Source organism: Brassica napus, chromosome A3 (genome assembly GCF_020379485.1).
Source record: "Brassica napus cultivar Da-Ae chromosome A3, Da-Ae, whole genome shotgun sequence".
Lineage (NCBI taxonomy): Eukaryota > Viridiplantae > Streptophyta > Magnoliopsida > Brassicales > Brassicaceae > Brassica > Brassica napus.
The window spans coordinates 31,720,164-31,736,721 of NC_063436.1; the positions used below are offsets into that span (position 1 = coordinate 31,720,164).

Sequence of the window (16,558 nt, forward strand, 5' to 3'; positions counted from 1 at the left end):
AATCTAGTAATTGTAATGACCTTGAACCTAATCAAATCCCATGCTCTTTTACATTAGGAATCTTGAGAAAAATTACAAACACCCGATCCTAAAATCTGGAACTTCGACGTTACGTCTCTTATTTTTCACCTTAAATACACTATGTTAAGTATATATGAAAATTATTTTTAACATTTCACGTGTCACACGATTGTTCAGACAGTATCTAATAGCAGTCTTCTTTTATCAGTTGCAAACTTTGCTGCTTTTCCACAACGGCGCGTGAAAGTCCACGTTCTTTATATCCGGCCTATGGGACCCACCCACGACAAAGTTTTTCTCATCCCGGCCCCTCTTCTTTCTCTCTCCTTTCACCCACACCCCAAACAATTTCAATCCTTCACCTACCCCCTCCTTCTCCACCCCGTCTCCGCCGCAGCCTTCGCAGTCACTCTCTTCCTCCGACGAACAATCTCCGGTTATATTCGGTTTGAATTTACCTCCTTTAACCATCTGATCAATCTGTTCCGGTCCTACCTTCAGCTGATCCGTCAAGAAAGCCACCAGCTCATCGCGCTGCCTCTTCGCCGCCGCGAGCTCCGAGCTTAAACTGTCGTTCTCACGTTTCAGCTTCTTGTTCTCTCCTGATAGATCAGCAACCATATTCTCCACCGAACCAGGATTTTTCGACCCCGGTGATGACGTGGAATCATCATCACCCGCCGAGTTTGACTCCGCCGCCGCCGCGATCATCGCCTTACGCCGTCGTATCTCCGACAGCAGATCCTCTTGTCCTCTCCGGAAATGGTCGTTAGCGAACTCCCATTTGTCCGGTACAGTTTTCCGGAATCCCTACAAGATAAAAGAATCTCATCAGGCTTCTAGAAGCTTTTTTTAAACCAAAAAAAAAAGACAGAACATATGTTTGGTTTTTGTAACTCACGTAAGTGTTGAGCTGACGAATGAAGCTTGAGAAGTTATTATGTTTGAAGTATTTAGGAAGAAGGTCTTTAGCAAACTCTGCTGTTTCCCAAACGACGAAAGCTGTTCCGTCTTCGTTCCATGAAACGACGCCGTCTGTGCTATGATCATCCACTAGCTGATACGTTTTGCTTAAAAACGGCGCCGGAACAGTTCTCTGCGCCGCCGTCATCTCCGGCCAATTTTTTTTTTTTTTTAAATTAAGAAAAATAATCTACACAGAAAAAGAAAAGAAAAGAACGGAACAAAGTATTAGCAACTAAAGAGCAAGAGAGCAGTGAGAAATTCCCAGTCCCAGCAATAGAAGCCTGAGAGGAAGACACGAGAACGTAGAAGATCGGAGTTTCGTTTAGTTTCTTCCATTTAAGGAATGATCTGCTGGAGGAGGAAGATGGAGACGACGACCATAACTCGCCGGAGCAAATCCCTTAAGATGTAAAATTAAAACTAGTTTATATGTGTTAAAAAAATTCGGGGGTGGTCGTCGAATTTATAGATCCTATGCTGGTTCTAGAAATTCTAAGACACATCTTTTCTTTTATATAATATCTTAATCAAAGTATTCAAAAAGTCTCCTTTTGAGTCTTCTTTTTCATCTTTTGAATTGTGTTTTCCCTTGAATATTTGTTCTCTCAGAATTCCAGGAAATGATGCCGTATATGAGTTTTAAAAAAATTGTATGTGACTGATATCATATATGATATATGTTATCTGAAATTATGTAATTTAGTAATTGCTTAAATATGTCGAACGGCCAAGTAAAAAAGCATGCACACAGAAATAAATGAAAATGAATTTATATATGTTATTCTAGAAAGTTTATAATTTAACAGATATGCAAGTTTTTTTTTTTCAAATATGACGGGAGATAGCAAGATGCGACTTTGTTTACTTGCTTGTGTCTATTATATTTCTTTTTAATATTTTAACGAGTTCACCTAACACATTTCATCTTCAATTCACATTTCATCTTCAATTCACATTTGGATACCAATGAGCTTCACTCACCTTTTGTTTTCAATGCGTATCATTAGACTATATAATCTTGATAGTATATCTTAATCGTAACAATTTCAAGTTCTTACAAAACTCATCGACACCACGTCTTCGTTCTTGGATTTATTTTCAACATTTGGCTTTTATCCGCTTTATCATTGATACCACGGCTTGATAATAATATTCATGAAAGACGTACGTTAAATCTTACTTCTCGAGACAAATTCAACATCTTAAAAATCATTGACATCTACGTCTTCATTGTTGGATTTATTTCCAACACTTTTGTGGCTTTTATCCTATCATTGGTACCACCGCTAGATAATTATATACTCATCAAGGAGAAAAACAAATCGTATACATCAGGTAGAATGGTAGTCGGCAGACACGAGATAGTTGCATGCCTGCATGGTTTGATGAATGCATGAATCTAACTTTATTAAGACACACAAATACGAACCTAGAATATAAATTATGATTCCATATTAGAAATTATGACTGAAATTCTAATTAATGTATGGCTCAAGTTGGTAATATTGTGGATGTGAAAGATAAAGGGAAAATAATCAAAATATAAGTATCAGCAAAAATTACAATTGACACGTTATAATTTTCAACTGATAAAATCTTCAACTATTAAATTACCTAGTAGTTTAAGTCCTTGATGTTAAAATAACTTGTAAGGTAGTTTTGAACATTTTAATTTGACTCTTCTATGGAAAGTTCCAACTCATTCTAGGTTGTGGTGACAATGACATGAGAAAAAAATTGTTCACTTGGCCAAATCATCTGAAGTCAGACTAAATGGTTTTTCTTTTGTAATAAATGGTTATAAATTATAATAGCTGTACTGTACCTAATAACTACAACAGTGAAAAGAAAAAATTTAAAACACACTGACACGTGTTATATAAACATCGATTTGAAACGTAACTCTTTCATTTTCCACGAATCTTTTCGATGGAACTTGAAAGATAAGTCTGGTTATTGTATGATTACGTTTGTTGAGCATTTAGAATGTTCCACTACAACATTCATGAACACATTCAAAATGCAATATACATAATATACAAATACAACATGTTCTTCTTAAAACCTCTCAAACAAAGTGGTCCAAAAAAATGGGATTTAAATTGCAGTCTGATCAGTCATTCAATGTAATTATTATGTATGCCAATGCCATATGATTCACGTCATACGTTGCCACTATACTCACCTCAAAACACAAGTGATCATCCCAAAATTTGTTTGGGCACCACCACCACCACCATTGATCAATCACAAGCTTCAACTACCCGATTAAGCAAAATACAATATTTCTCTTAAGAACTTGAAAGCTTACTTTGTTTCTCATTCTCCATTTACAACACATCATGTGGCTTTCACTGGAGCCTTGGGGCCCATTTCAAAAGATAGGCACCGGCCCACCTTAAGAATATAAAATCTTTAATATAAACTTCAAAACTCTAAACCTCCGGAGCAGCCAGAGGGTTCCATGAAATGTACATGCAAATCTATATAACAAAAAAAAAATGCGGGAAGCTTGTTAACAGAAAAGACAAAAAGGTCTTAAATTTATCGAAAAGACAAACAGATAAAAATGGTCACATGGGAGAATTGTGGCTTTGTGTAAAGAAGAAGATAGCTTTAACGGCAGTTAAATCTGTTATTTTTTCTATATTTACTGTTTTCCTTCCCAATTTAATATTAAAAAAATAAAAATTAAATTGGGTTATTCTCTTATCGATCGGACAAGCCACGACACATGTCTTAATGCTAACAAAGAAACTCTCTCTCTCTCTCTCTCGTCTCTCAAAGTTCTCACCTTTTGAGAACAGGAGATCTTCTTCATCCTCTCTTTACAGTTTACATCACTCTCACTTAACCATCTTTAAGCTCTCACCTTTTTGTTCCGTCTCTGGAGAAAACCGAACATAACATGAGAAAGACATCTGTTTCATCTTCTTCTAGCAGCTTCGGTGGGTTTCTAAGTCCCGGAGCTCCTCCCAGCTATACCGATAACAACAAAGGATGGAGCTCCGAGAGAGTTCCACATCCTTCTTCCTCTTCTTCCACTTCCACAATTAACGCCCCTCGTCGCCGCATCGGCTCCGCCTCCGCTTTAACGACGCCGTTTTACGGCGGCAGAGGGATACCGTCGAAATGGGAAGACGCTGAGCGGTGGATTTGTAGCCCCGCGGTGACAACAAACCCTCAGAGACGGCAGAAGTCCAAAAGCGGTCCCATTGCTCCTCCTCCTCCCGCGCTGCCTCATCCGAGGATGACGATGATGATGAGGGCGGTGGAAGCTCCTCCTCAGGGGAATTCGAAGAAGGGTTTGATGGTGGTTGGCTCGCCGTTCTCCACGGGTGTTTTGGAGGCGGAGAGGGTGTTCAGAGGGAGTGTCGGTGGTGGGCATGGACATAGCCAGAGCTGTGCTGATTTGATGAGTGAAGAAGAAACTTCATCACTTAGCTCCAAAACTGATACTGGTAATAATAGATCTCTGATTCTTGTGAAACTATGGCCAGAGATCTGAGCTTTGTTTGATAAAGTTTATGCAGAGGAGAAAGAAGAGGTGATTACAAGAAGAGATATAGCTACTCAGATGACTCCTAATAATAATCATCATTCTCCTCAAGAGCTATCTGTTTCTGTGATTGAGCCTCCTCCTTGTAGAGTAGGTGGTGGGGAAGTGAGAGAAGTGAAGATGGATAAAGGAGCAAGGTTGATCAAGCATCCCAAGAGAAGAGTTATGTCTTCTTCTTCTAGGATTATCAGGAGAGATCATCAACCTGAGGCTGAACCCAACTCTGCTTCATGGGATATCTCAGAACCAGCCATGACTCTTTTTAAGTAATCAATCTTCTTTTTTCTTTTTTGCATGTGTCTGTTCTTTGGTCAGTTTTTTTTTTAATGTGAATGTTTTTTTGCAGGTTGCATAGAGAAGAAGCGAAGATAGCAGCTTGGGAGAATCTCCAGAAGGCTAAAGCAGAAGCTGCCATGAGAAAGCTAGAGGTCCTTACTTTTAAATTTCTATATAAACATTAACAGTTGTAATTGAATATGTTGTTTGGTTTTGATGAATCACACAGGTGAAGCTGGAGAAGAAGAAGTCAGCGTCAATGGATAAGATCTTGAACAAGCTCCAAACAGCTAAACTGAAAGCACAAGACATGAGGAGAAGTACTACAGCATCTAGTGGTGACCATGGAAAAGAAGAACAGATCTCAAGAAACTCAGCGAAGATCACTACTCATCTTGTAAGAAGACATACTTTCATGTCACCTTTCATGACTTGCTTTGCTCCTCGTGTTGATTGCAGAAAATCTTCATCTGCTCTCTAAATTTGGTTCTTTCTAAAAACACAAAACAAAAGAGCAACAAATGTACAATGCAAATGTTCTTGTAAAGCTTTGTCTGTTTTAAATTTTTTAAAATCATCACAACACAAAAGATGCAGAGTTATATCTCTCAAGTCTCAAGTGAAGGTTAATACAAATGACAAAGCAAAGAGATAATGATAATGTCTTCTTGTCTGGTGGGGATTAGTATGGCCTGTACCTCCAGTCTGATCTTGATGGTCTTGCGCTCGGCACTCCATATCCCCACTAGTATAAACAAACACCAAATGAATCAGAATCATATACTGGATATATATATATATATATTAGTGTATGTACTCACATCGTCCAAGCTCATGGCTCCTCCATACATTCGACCAAAAGCACGCACTGGACCTCCACCATAGCCACCAAAATACTCCGGACGAGAAGAAGAACTTAACGTTGAACTTCCACCAGCGCTAGGTCCAGCTTCATCAAGAGGCGTTGCTGAATCTATCGCTACCTCTTGTCCACAGATTTCATGAGACCTCCGGGCTACACGATCCGCAACGCCGTTTTCAGCAAAGGTAACGAATCCGAAACCTCTATGCCCACTTCTCTTTGGATCCTATTAACCAAAAAAAGAATGTTATTCTCATAAAGAGTAGTTCTCTCTGTAAATTTATAACCAACCTTTGGAATGTATGCATCTTGGATACGGCCGAATCTCCCAAAGTAGTCACGGAGATCATCAACGGATGCTTCTTGAGGAAGGCGTCCGACGAAGATCTTGTTTCCTATTCCCCTCGTTGGTTCAGCTCCTAAGTCACATTGAAGATTCCATTTTTTCAGATTATTATTCATTTGTTTGTAATTAGTGTATATATAGTGAAGTCTTACTTCCATAGAAGGAGGCTGCGTTGTCATACAGAGTAGGAGCACCGAGAGCTGCGTATCTTGTGGCTGCGGAGATGTAAGCATCGTAAGCTCCGTAACCACCTGGAGCTCCAAACCCACCTGCAACCGCCACGGGTGGGCGCTGCATTCTAGCAGCTGGAGGTGGCCTAGGAGGAGGATCATCCTCCTTTGGTGTTGCTCGATCAACAGCAACTGTTGTGCCTCCCAGATCATGTGTGTCTTCCATCAGATCCTCCACTGAATCTAAAATCACAAAAAAAAAAAAAAAAATAGACAAGGTTTCTTTTGGCTTCAAACTTTCACAACCAAAGATCAAAGTGTTCTGTTAACAATGTAAATAAAACCAATTCTGAAGAATATATATATATATATATATATATAAGCAAAAAACTGACCCGAAGTAGCAAATGTGATAAACCCAATGCCTCGGTGTTGCTTGGAGTTGTGGTCCTAAAATGGGAAAATGATTATCAATTCCAGGAGGCAAGACAAGTGCACCACAAACTCTTGGCTATTATCACTAATCAGGCACAGAGATAGATAATGATAGATTGATTACCTTAGGCATGTATAAATCTGTGATTTCCCCATATTTCTCAAAATGTCTGAATAAGAAAGAGTACATACATGATGATTATCATACTCTTTAGAAACCATTCTACAAAGAGAGAGAACAGTAAAGCAGCAAATAGGATTTGATTACCTTCGGAAATCTGATTCAGAAACTGAAGGAGGGATACGAGCAACAAAGATCCTCGTCACCTTCTTTGCAGGCTGTCTCATCTCTTCCTTTGGTGTAGCCACTTTGACTTCCAAGATTCTGTTGCCTAAAAAGTGTTCACCTTTCAGAGCCTCCTACACGCATTCAAACAGTAAGAGAGACAGATATGCCAATAGAAAAAGCATGCAGCAAGTAGTCATTTCTCACCTTTGCATCTTGAGATGACGCAAAAGTGACGTATCCAAAGCCACGAGATCTTCCAGTTGATCGATCCTAAACACACAAATACATGTCGTTCAGATGATGAAAAAAAAAACAAAAGAGAGTCAAAGTGACAAAAACCTTCATGACGATACAATCCTCCAAGTCTCCAAATTTGGACATGTAATCCCTAAGCCCATCTGAATCAATTTCCCACGGGATTCCCAACACCTACCAAGCAATCATCCAAATCTCACTAAATATCTAAAAATTTGAGACCCCAAAGTAAAAGAAAGACCAAATTACCACAAGCTTCCTTTCCATCAGATGAGATGAAACTAACGAGGTAGATCTGGATAGGATTTGAAACCTTAACACACACTCACGAAACCTCTCTCTTCTCTCCCTCCCCCCACTCTTAATATCTCTCTCTCACACTCCTCCTGCAAACCACACAAACCACATCTCTTTCTCACACATAAAGATTTTTACATCATTAAACACTAAATCATCGGATGGATCCTCTCCGATACTAAACTCAATCATCCTTTAGATTATTTGCGAAAACTCACACACTGACCTTTCGAATCTCTCTCGCTCGCTCGCTCTCTCTTCCCTCGAGCGAATTCAGACAGAACTACTTTTGTCTGGATTTGGTTCTTTCGAAACCAAACTGAAACTGAAACTAATTGCGATAAAACGTTCCGCGATTGGTGACACGTGTGTATCGTATCCCAGGCAAACCCCTCTTGTTATTTTAAATGTTTTGGGCTTTTAGTTCATCCTCTTACTGGGCCTCTTCATGTTTACTGGTTTTCTCAATCTTCTCCATCAGTACCATTTTTATTTACAATAAAATATAGTCATATTAGATCCATATAATCAATTACATCTATTTGATTATTTACATTAATTTATTAAATATATAATATTCCTAATGTATCTAAATAATTATAAAGATATTAATAATAAATCAATTTTAACTGCAATATTTTATTTTATTTTTAATTATAACAAAATCTGTTGAAAAAAAAATCTAACAAATATTACCAATTTTTTTTTAAATATTCTTTTTAATAAATGCATTGATTAACTTCGTAATTAGTAATATAATAATAGTAAATTTGATTTTAGTTAAAAACTTTTATAATAAATTAAATAAAATTTATATACTATTTTATAAATTAAAATCAATATATCTATACTATTAAATTGAAGTGCATTTTTTTACATCTTGATTTTGTTTAGTATTTACAGATTTTTCCACTGATACTTAATTATAATTATATTTAATATATTAATAGCACATATTAATAGTTAATAAACGTTATGTTGTAACAATTTCTATATTCTATACGATGACCAAAAGAGAATATTCGATTGCCATATTATATAAACTAGATCCTTTGTCCGTGCTACGCGCGGATAATATATTTAAATTTGTTACATTTATCATTTTTATTTCTATGTGAATTTTTTTATATTAAATTGTATTATAACTAAATTTCAAATTTGATTTTTTTTTATATTTTTAGTTTGAAGTAAGTATCTCTATTATATGTAACAAAATTAACTAAAATATGAAGAATCAAGTCCGAGATTTTAAAGTTATGTTAAAAAATATACTTATGTATAGAACGTAAATTATCTTAGTTTAAAATATTGGAATCTCATCTCGAATAAATTAACGAAAAGAAAAAGTACTTCAATAACCAACTTAAAATATAAAACCCCATTTTCAAAAAAAAAAGCGTACTTAATAATATTTTTTACGTGTAATAGTTAAAAACTAACAATTGAATATCGATCTAGAATATTATTTTAATATATCTAATGGTAATTGTAATAAACAAATTTTGAATTTTGTAATATTACTTGAATTAGAGGTTTAAAATCTAAAATCTATTTTATTAACATAATATATTTTTTATTCATTTATTATTTTGACGTTACAAAATATTGCTTTAGTTTTATTTGTATTATATTAATTTTTAATAATTTAGTTTATTTTTAAGTAATTTTAAAATTATCAAGAATATATTATATTTAAAATTATTTATTTAAATATATCCAAATATGATGTCTCATTTTTATGTGTGTTTGCGTTGAACATATTTAATTTGTAGTTTGTATATTTAATAACAACTTGTTGCGTGCCGGTCTATGGTCTTAATCTTTTCATTTTTTATTACTACTAACATGATTTTTTAGTGATCAGTGATATTGTATTTTAACGTTATGTATTATATTTTATCATATAGTTTCTAACTCTTCATGCTGTCACTTTTCTTAGAATCATTTTAATTAGATAATAGGTTTAAAGATGTAAATAAAACTGTGTATGTTGTAAATTTAGACTTTTTAGTGTAACTGAGCACTATCAATTATCAAAATTATATTACGATTTTATTTTACTAAATCTCTCTTTCTGTGTATATTTTTTTGTTTTATTTTGGGTTTTTACAATTTTATTGCTTTATTCTTTAATTGCAGTGAATTCCTATTTTTAATTTTTGTTTCATATACCCTAAAACTCTTCGGTTGATTTTTGTTTGTTTTCTTTCTCCAATTACAATGTATAGTTCGATCATTTTCTTTTTTGGGATCAAACTACTAATATCATTAGATAGAAAAGTTTAAACTCCAAAAATGAAGTGGGTATTTCTGCTAGAGAAAACTGATTTAGCCACTAATATAATGAGATATTATAATATTAGAAGGTGTGGAAACTCTTCTCTGTTGTCCTACGCTGGACATAATTAAGTTGTTGTCAATTGATTACATACACTGAACAAATATTTTAAATCACATATAAAGAATTACCATGTGCAGTAAAAAAAATTAAAATATTTTTTCAGAGATAAATATAAATTATATTTTAAAATAATATTTTATTAATATTGTAAATTTTCTTTTTCCCATCAATATTTTAATATAAATTTGATTTAATTAAACATAAAAATTATATTTAAGAATATGCATGTATATATTTGAAACTATAATCTTAGATAGATTTTTCTATCTATTTATTGTAATTAAATATTTTATATAAATTTGTAAAAGTTGCATAATTACCAAAAATTAAAATTAAACAATGTTTATAAAATTTGTAGATATATAAGAAAATAATAATTTTTTATTAAATTTTTATAATTTTCTAAAAAAATTGTATACATTGTTGAAAATTTAGTAATAAAATTTTATAATTTAATAATATATAATTAAATTATAGTTAGAAATTTATAATGTCATATTTGAATATGTTTATTTTAATGATGATTTATTAGTTATTTCCATATTCTAAAAAAATTTCCAAAAATATAAATTAACATTAAATGTAATATATGAGATATTACCATATTTTAAAAAGTTTACCAAAAATATAAATTAACATTAAATGCAATGTAATTGTCCATGTCAAATTAAGCTATAAGACATGTAATCAATTTCAATAGCCATGTCATATTTGTTTTGTGAAATTGATTGTAGAACTAACATGTGGCAAAATCATTTTGCAAATATAGTATAGGGGATTGATGTTATTTGCTTAAAACTTTTTGTCACATTTTTGACGTTATATCCTTCTAATAATTGTAATTAGTTGGCGGCATGTTTTAAATGTGTATATTTCTAAGTTTTAAAATGGTTATAACATGTACTCCCATTCGTTTTCCTGTATCTGCTAATGTACTTTGTATATTTTTAAAGATGTCAATAATCTATAGGTTTTGATTTACAATGTTGTATCTATTTACTCATTGAAAAAGAAGCTGACTAAATTGTGGATATTTTATTAGATACAATAGCTTTACATATGTATTTTATGCCATTCAATTATTTTGGGGGGTAATTCTAGCAAATTTATTAGGTTATATTTTGTTGTTTATGTTCAATATTTTTCAAAAATATTAGTTATCATTCAATAATTATTAATTGTGATTTTCATGAATGTTTATATTTTATTTTTCGAGTTGGGTTGTGAGAGGAAACAATTATTTTTTCTGTAAATGTGATCTTAAAGAATGCACTCTACAAACGTTCTCTTCAAGGTTTTTTTTTTCCTGTAAATGTGATCTTATGAGGATGCATACATACCATTTTTCACTATCTTGTTAAAATAAAGCTCGCTTGAAAATATAGTAATGGTCAAGTTTTGTGTTTGTTAGTGAACATGTTCGAATTAAATGAATTAAGAATATGTTGAATTATGAAAACCCCTTAATAACGCTTCATTAATAATTCAAAAGACAAAGAAAACTACATAAGAGATAAACCTTGCAGGGGCAAAAAAAAAGTTTTAAATGAGAAACAAAGATGATAGCAATTTAAAAAACTACTCACTGAAACAGAGGTTGACGGGATGATATGAATAATAAATTCCTATCATTACGGTGGCGCTTGCGGGTGTTTTCAATACTTGCGGGCTAATATGTTGATTTGCTGCGCTACATTCCATTCATACCTTCTTTCCCACAACCGCCACGTCCGAAGATGATGCAGTTAATCCTCTGGCACCTTCACTGCTTGGAAGAATGTTCTCAGCAGCCTCTGAAAGTGATGTATAAATAAAAGCTGGGAAAACTAAAGATTCACCAGCAAGATTACAAACGTCGGCCTGGTTGTCAATGATGAGATCTTCAGTGATGGTCGAGACACTGAAGGTATGGTGGTTGGGTGTGAAGTTATAAAGTGTCACACGGATCTGAAACACACTCCTTGCCAGTAAGCTCTTCAAGGGAAGTAGCTCATCCTCTCCACCGTTTGGTAGCTGTAGTAGGGCAGTAGTTTCAGAGGCATTGGTAGTGCATGCGAAAATGCCAAACAAACTGTAAATGTTTTGTGGGTAAATGAGAATACCTCTTTAAGCGCAAGGACAACAAATTCTTTGTTGGTAAGCTTTGTCATCTCCTTATCAAAGACAACAAACATAGCCGGTATATTTGCCGTCATCCACAGCAAGCTCAACACGGAACCTTAGATAGAGGAATCCCAAGGTTGTTGACTACTTAAACTGAAGGTTTGCTTTAATAAATGGAGAAGAAATTAAAAAAAAAATAGAGAAAAGGGATGTGTACACACCTCACCTTAGCTCTACTCTCCATGACGAATCTCAAGACACCATAGCAAGCCCTATACAATACAATATCATTCCAAAATCAGCAAGAGAAATGAAAACTACACAACAACTTTAGAGAAACTGCCACTGTCCCTATGAAGGAAATGGCTTGATAACTAAACTAAGCACACTCTCTCTTTTGGGATGTGAGCAAAATCAAGTATCAGTTGATGAATAATATTTTGCAGTAAGCATTAAAAACTATACTTGCCAACGGCAAGACCACCCCACTCAACTCAGCAAAGAACACACCGTCGGCTACAAACTACAGAAACTCAACACAGATACAATTCAAACTACGATTCCGCGAAGGAGATCAATGAGGACAGAAAAGGACACAATGAAACTCACCTTCCTCTTCTTGCTGATTTGCGTCGCCATGATGTTAAAGCCGCTGAAACCATAGGATTGGTTCGAAGAGCGGTAGTCACGGGCGGATATTTCGAGGTGTTTGCCGACGATGGATAGTGGTATCAGATCTCATCGATGTCAAAGTAAAACACCTAAATCACAAAGAACTCAAAAAAGTCAACGCCAGTAGAATAAGAGAGTGAAAGAGAGATGACAGAGACAGAGTTAATAAGGAACCTTGGAATCAAGCTGCAACTCTTTGCTCTCGTGCTCGTCGGACATAGTAATTGAAGAGATCGAGGAACCAGGAGATGCCGGAGGAAGGAACGATGATAGTTGACCTCGAACCTGACGTCTTCTCCGATATCTTCAGGTACTTCCCGCGAGGATTCTCCTTGAGATCTAAGTAGAATAGCTTTTGCTCCACTTGCAACGTCTTGCTCACCAATTCAAGCTCATTGAGGACCTGTCAGCACCTTCCACCTATATATTTTCATGTATTGAGAGTTGCTTACGCTCTCAAGAGAGTTTAAATAACATCAAAGAAGAACTGTTTCTACGATTTACCTCAGATATCCTCAGGAAATGGCCCCTGTTATTATTCCCAAGATCAAAGAAGAACCGTTTCTGGTCAGATCTGATTACCTTAGAAACACCGGTTTCATCCTGGCCTGTCGAGTCAGTTGCTCGATCAAAAGTAGAAGAGGAGGGTTGGTTACCATGGTCATGTATAAATCCAACGCCCACATCATCTGAAACTCCAACCAGATGTTCCTCTGCATCAGAAGGCTTCTGTTTTCAAGAGGAAGTGAGAATAAGACCCGAGAGAAACAGAGAGCTTATTAGTTAACACCAGTAGAGAGTATCCCAACCTGATTCGGCACCATAAGCCCTGATGCTTCAAGGATCTCAGCCAATATGTTCCTGAAAGCCGCCCATCCTTAATCAGAGAAAAAGGGTTCATCTGTTTAGATAGAGTATATATAAAGTGGAATGCAGGAGGTGTTATGAACGTGATCCATTATTGATTAACAGAGTAAAGATGGAGACGTGGAGGTAGAGTAAGAGAAACTGATTCATGGAAACACAAACAGTCGCTTTGTGTTTGGATTAGTTAACTCCATTGAAGAGAACGTTTCGAAACAGAAGAGATCTACTGGGCCATATAAATGATTTTCTTTAACCAAAGTCCATTCTAAGACTCAGGTTTCTCAAAACTAATAACATAATACGAAGCTCGTTAACAGACCAGTCCAATAATGAAAAAAATTACGGATTAACAAAAGAAGCCCGATTCTGTACAATTTATGGATCAAAAAAAGACAGCCCAAACCGTGTCTGACGTGGAATAAACACACAACCCTATTGGCTAAATATTTCATCCGACGTGGAGGGCCTAAATGATGAGGATATCCCCTTTTAGTATAGTATAGATGGTTACATTAAATACAGTTTGTTTCATTAGTCAACAGATCACCTATGAAATGTCTATTAATATTATCACTAGATTAAGACCCGCACCTTGCGCGGAATGAACATTATATATATAAATTATTTTATATATTATATGTTTATAACATATTATGAAATAATAAATATATATTGAATAATTAAAAAGTCATTATCTACTACTTATATAATTAAATTGGTGTAAACATATAAATAAATTTTATAAATCAAAAAAAAAAATTCTATTTGATATGATATATAATTAAATTTAAATGATAGTAACATATATATGGTATATTTTAATATTAATATTTATTCGATGATGTTTTTTGTTCATATTTTTTTTATCATTTGTATCTGTTATAGCAAAAAGTCTAAATTAGTGATAACAAAATTTTAACTGTGGGATTAATGGCTTAAGTAATTTATAATATTGTAAAACATTAAGTTGTCAATATTTTTTCAAATTTTTTATCAAAAAATGTTCAAAGTAAATTTCAAAATTAAGATATTTATGTATTTTTATATAGCATATAATTTAATTTAAAATGATACATATATTTATATATTTTTTATTTTTGATACTTATTAAATGAGACTTTCAACTTATATTATTTTTGAATTATTTGTATCCCGTGTTCTAAAACGCGGCCGTCGCGGGTGACTTTCCGGCGATTAAACGGTCGGCGGCTTGTGAACATAGCGATTGGGTGGTAGGCGGAAGATTAGGCGGAGTGGTACAAATTTTTAGTTTTTTTTGTTAATCTGAACTCAAAAATCGGTTTCTATATGATAGATTCACAAGTTTAAAGTGAAAACTACATTTAAAACCCAAAGAATTGAAAGATTATGCAAAAAAACTGATTGCGGCCGCAAAAATCTGTTTCAGAAACCGTGAAACCCTAAAAAAAGGTTGAAGAAGACGATGAGTTAATTACATAAATGCCATTCATTTAAAAAAGATCAAAAAATAAGCAATATTGAATCCAATGGGAGTCAAAACCAGATGGGGAAGGCCCTCAAACTTAACATAACCACCAGACTACACGCACTTTTTGTATTATACATACATAATATAAAACATAAGGTAAAAACAAATCGGCGATTAATCCCCGCGTACTCCCCGATTTTTCTATTAAGCGCTAGGCCCGGTCCGAGCGCCCGACTAACGCCTAGCGTAGTTTTGAACAGAGTTTGTATCATGTCATAACAAAAGTTTTAAAGCATAGATCACAAAATTTGAATGTGAAACTTTTAACAGTTTTAGTAATTTATACTCATTTTTAAAAATTCAAAATATAATATATAAATATTTTTTTTTAATTTTTATTATATGGTTACTATGATTGTTTAATTTATTTTAATAGCTTAAAATTAAACAAATATAATTATAGTACACACTTATTTTTATCAAATCTTTATTATTCAAAATCATTAATTGTCATATATATTTTAGCCACATTAGGCAATTCCGTAATCTTATTTAAGGAAATAATGTAGCACACTAATAATGTATTTATTGCGGTTTAGTAAAAAACTTATTATATATTTAGATGGACCAACCTATTTCTCTAAGGATTCTAAGAATCATTCTAGTGATGACACGTGGCTACAAAAAATGTTGCAATGCTTCTCAAATAATATATAGGAGATAATTCATTAATTTGTATGTTACTTATATAGTTACCATATAATATAACCACACTATAAATCGTATAACATATATCATCAAACGTTTTATTCTTTTTGAAACTAAGGTTCTCACCAATACACATTATCATAAACATTCAATTATTTCGTACAAATGGTTTTGAAAACTTGTGTCGAAAAAAACCCATTAATCTACATGAAACCTTAGTCTATGATAGATAACATGTCATATTTTAAAAGTATCCTGTTTTTTCAAAGATAGTATATAGTTTTCATATAATAAAAGAAAAACAAAATCCAAAACCCAATAAAAATTGTTAAATTCTATATATCCGCAGATTTTATTGCTATATTATAAAATAAGTAAACAAAAAAAATCAAAATCAACCATTTATGGTATATTTTTGTTTTAGATATCCAAACTAACATAATCCCTTTTTGAATTAATTTTTATGCTTACAAAATTTCTTTTTGTTGTATAACAGATTTTTCTCTTACACTTTTGGAATATTCATGCTATATACGAGTATAAATTATGAAATTTAAAGCATCTAAATAATAACGGGTGAAGTGTTGTAAATATAAAATCTATTAATTTAGGGTTCTATTTTTATCCACCGACAGAAGTTGTCACTTAATTTATTTTTGGATTCTTTCATAAATGTTTAGATAATATAACATGCTACTTAGAAATGGAACCTACTTACTTAAATTAAACCAACTTCGGCTAATAAACCTAAACCTACGTTGTATCGTATTAAACATACGTTTGTTATCTATTGGTACAATAAAATTACAAAATTAATTTACTCTTATACTAACTCAGCCCACGAAGAGTTATTATATACCTTTGATGTCCAGTTTATTCAT

The 16,558-nt window shown here is 33.5% G+C and overlaps 5 protein-coding genes across 6 annotated transcripts; 1 reads left to right on the forward strand and 4 right to left on the reverse strand.

Annotated features, from left to right (window-relative positions):
* Positions 1 to 28: 28 nt before the first annotated feature.
* LOC106445511 (heat stress transcription factor B-1-like) lies at positions 29 to 1,668 on the reverse strand. Its single transcript, XM_013887078.3, has 2 exons — positions 923 to 1,668; positions 29 to 831 (listed from the first exon to the last, which is right to left on the reverse strand). The coding sequence occupies exons 1-2, from the start codon at positions 1,130 to 1,132 to the stop codon at positions 226 to 228; spliced, it is 816 nt and encodes a 271-aa protein (XP_013742532.2). The 5' UTR covers positions 1,133 to 1,668; the 3' UTR covers positions 29 to 225.
* A 2,029-nt stretch (positions 1,669 to 3,697) lies between these two features.
* LOC106445509 lies at positions 3,698 to 5,388 on the forward strand. 2 transcript variants are annotated; one of them, XM_013887077.3, is made up of 4 exons: positions 3,698 to 4,448; positions 4,521 to 4,812; positions 4,893 to 4,974; positions 5,052 to 5,388. In XM_013887077.3, the coding sequence occupies exons 1-4, from the start codon at positions 3,896 to 3,898 to the stop codon at positions 5,301 to 5,303; spliced, it is 1,179 nt and encodes a 392-aa protein (XP_013742531.1). In that variant the 5' UTR covers positions 3,698 to 3,895; the 3' UTR covers positions 5,304 to 5,388. The 2 variants fall into 2 exon arrangements, with proteins under 2 accessions (XP_013742531.1, XP_013742530.1); XM_013887076.3 differs by having other exon boundaries at positions 3,700 to 4,448; positions 4,512 to 4,812.
* LOC106445512 (RNA-binding protein Musashi homolog 2) lies at positions 5,358 to 7,857 on the reverse strand. Its single transcript, XM_048767206.1, has 11 exons — positions 7,703 to 7,857; positions 7,429 to 7,565; positions 7,264 to 7,353; positions 7,129 to 7,194; positions 6,904 to 7,055; positions 6,760 to 6,805; positions 6,596 to 6,650; positions 6,183 to 6,443; positions 5,976 to 6,103; positions 5,644 to 5,910; positions 5,358 to 5,567 (listed from the first exon to the last, which is right to left on the reverse strand). Exons 2-11 carry the CDS (start codon positions 7,444 to 7,446, stop codon positions 5,505 to 5,507), a joined length of 1,146 nt encoding a protein of 381 aa, XP_048623163.1. The 5' UTR covers positions 7,447 to 7,565; positions 7,703 to 7,857; the 3' UTR covers positions 5,358 to 5,504.
* Positions 7,858 to 11,327: 3,470 nt separating this feature from the next.
* LOC106447995 lies at positions 11,328 to 13,939 on the reverse strand. Its single transcript, XM_048767215.1, has 2 exons — positions 11,980 to 13,939; positions 11,328 to 11,890 (listed from the first exon to the last, which is right to left on the reverse strand). The coding sequence occupies exons 1-2, from the start codon at positions 12,070 to 12,072 to the stop codon at positions 11,579 to 11,581; spliced, it is 405 nt and encodes a 134-aa protein (XP_048623172.1). The 5' UTR covers positions 12,073 to 13,939; the 3' UTR covers positions 11,328 to 11,578.
* Positions 12,834 to 16,558, reverse strand: LOC111214521 (transcription factor Pur-alpha 1-like). The gene is made up of 4 exons (XM_022717450.1): positions 16,537 to 16,558; positions 13,462 to 13,529; positions 13,157 to 13,381; positions 12,834 to 13,055 (listed from the first exon to the last, which is right to left on the reverse strand). The coding sequence occupies exons 1-4, from the start codon at positions 16,556 to 16,558 to the stop codon at positions 12,834 to 12,836; spliced, it is 537 nt and encodes a 178-aa protein (XP_022573171.1).

Coding starts and splice junctions, on each gene's coding strand:
- LOC106447995 (XM_048767215.1), bottom strand. CDS start 12,072: ATGACGGCAAATATACCGGCTATGTTTGTTGTCTTTGATAAGGAGATG. Junction 11,891..11,979: donor TTGTCCTTGCGCTTAAAGAG/GTATTCTCATTT, acceptor GCCCTACTACAG/CTACCAAACGGTGGAGAGGA.
- LOC111214521 (XM_022717450.1), bottom strand. CDS start 16,558: ATGAATAAACTGGACATCAAAG. Junction 13,530..16,536: donor GAATAAACTGGACATCAAAG/GTATATAATAAC, acceptor TCTCTGATTAAG/GATGGGCGGCTTTCAGGAAC. Junction 13,382..13,461: donor GGCTTATGGTGCCGAATCAG/GTTGGGATACTC, acceptor TCTTGAAAACAG/AAGCCTTCTGATGCAGAGGA.
- LOC106445512 (XM_048767206.1), bottom strand. Junction 7,056..7,128: donor CGTCATCTCAAGATGCAAAG/GTGAGAAATGAC, acceptor GAATGCGTGTAG/GAGGCTCTGAAAGGTGAACA. Junction 5,568..5,643: donor GAGCCATGAGCTTGGACGAT/GTGAGTACATAC, acceptor TGTTTATACTAG/TGGGGATATGGAGTGCCGAG.
- LOC106445511 (XM_013887078.3), bottom strand. CDS start 1,132: ATGACGGCGGCGCAGAGAACTGTTCCGGCGCCGTTTTTAAGCAAAACG. Junction 832..922: donor TTCGTCAGCTCAACACTTAC/GTGAGTTACAAA, acceptor TTTATCTTGTAG/GGATTCCGGAAAACTGTACC.
- LOC106445509 (XM_013887076.3), top strand. CDS start 3,896: ATGAGAAAGACATCTGTTTCATCTTCTTCTAGCAGCTTCGGTGGGTTT. Junction 4,813..4,892: donor CCAGCCATGACTCTTTTTAA/GTAATCAATCTT, acceptor GTTTTTTTGCAG/GTTGCATAGAGAAGAAGCGA. Junction 4,975..5,051: donor CTGCCATGAGAAAGCTAGAG/GTCCTTACTTTT, acceptor TGAATCACACAG/GTGAAGCTGGAGAAGAAGAA.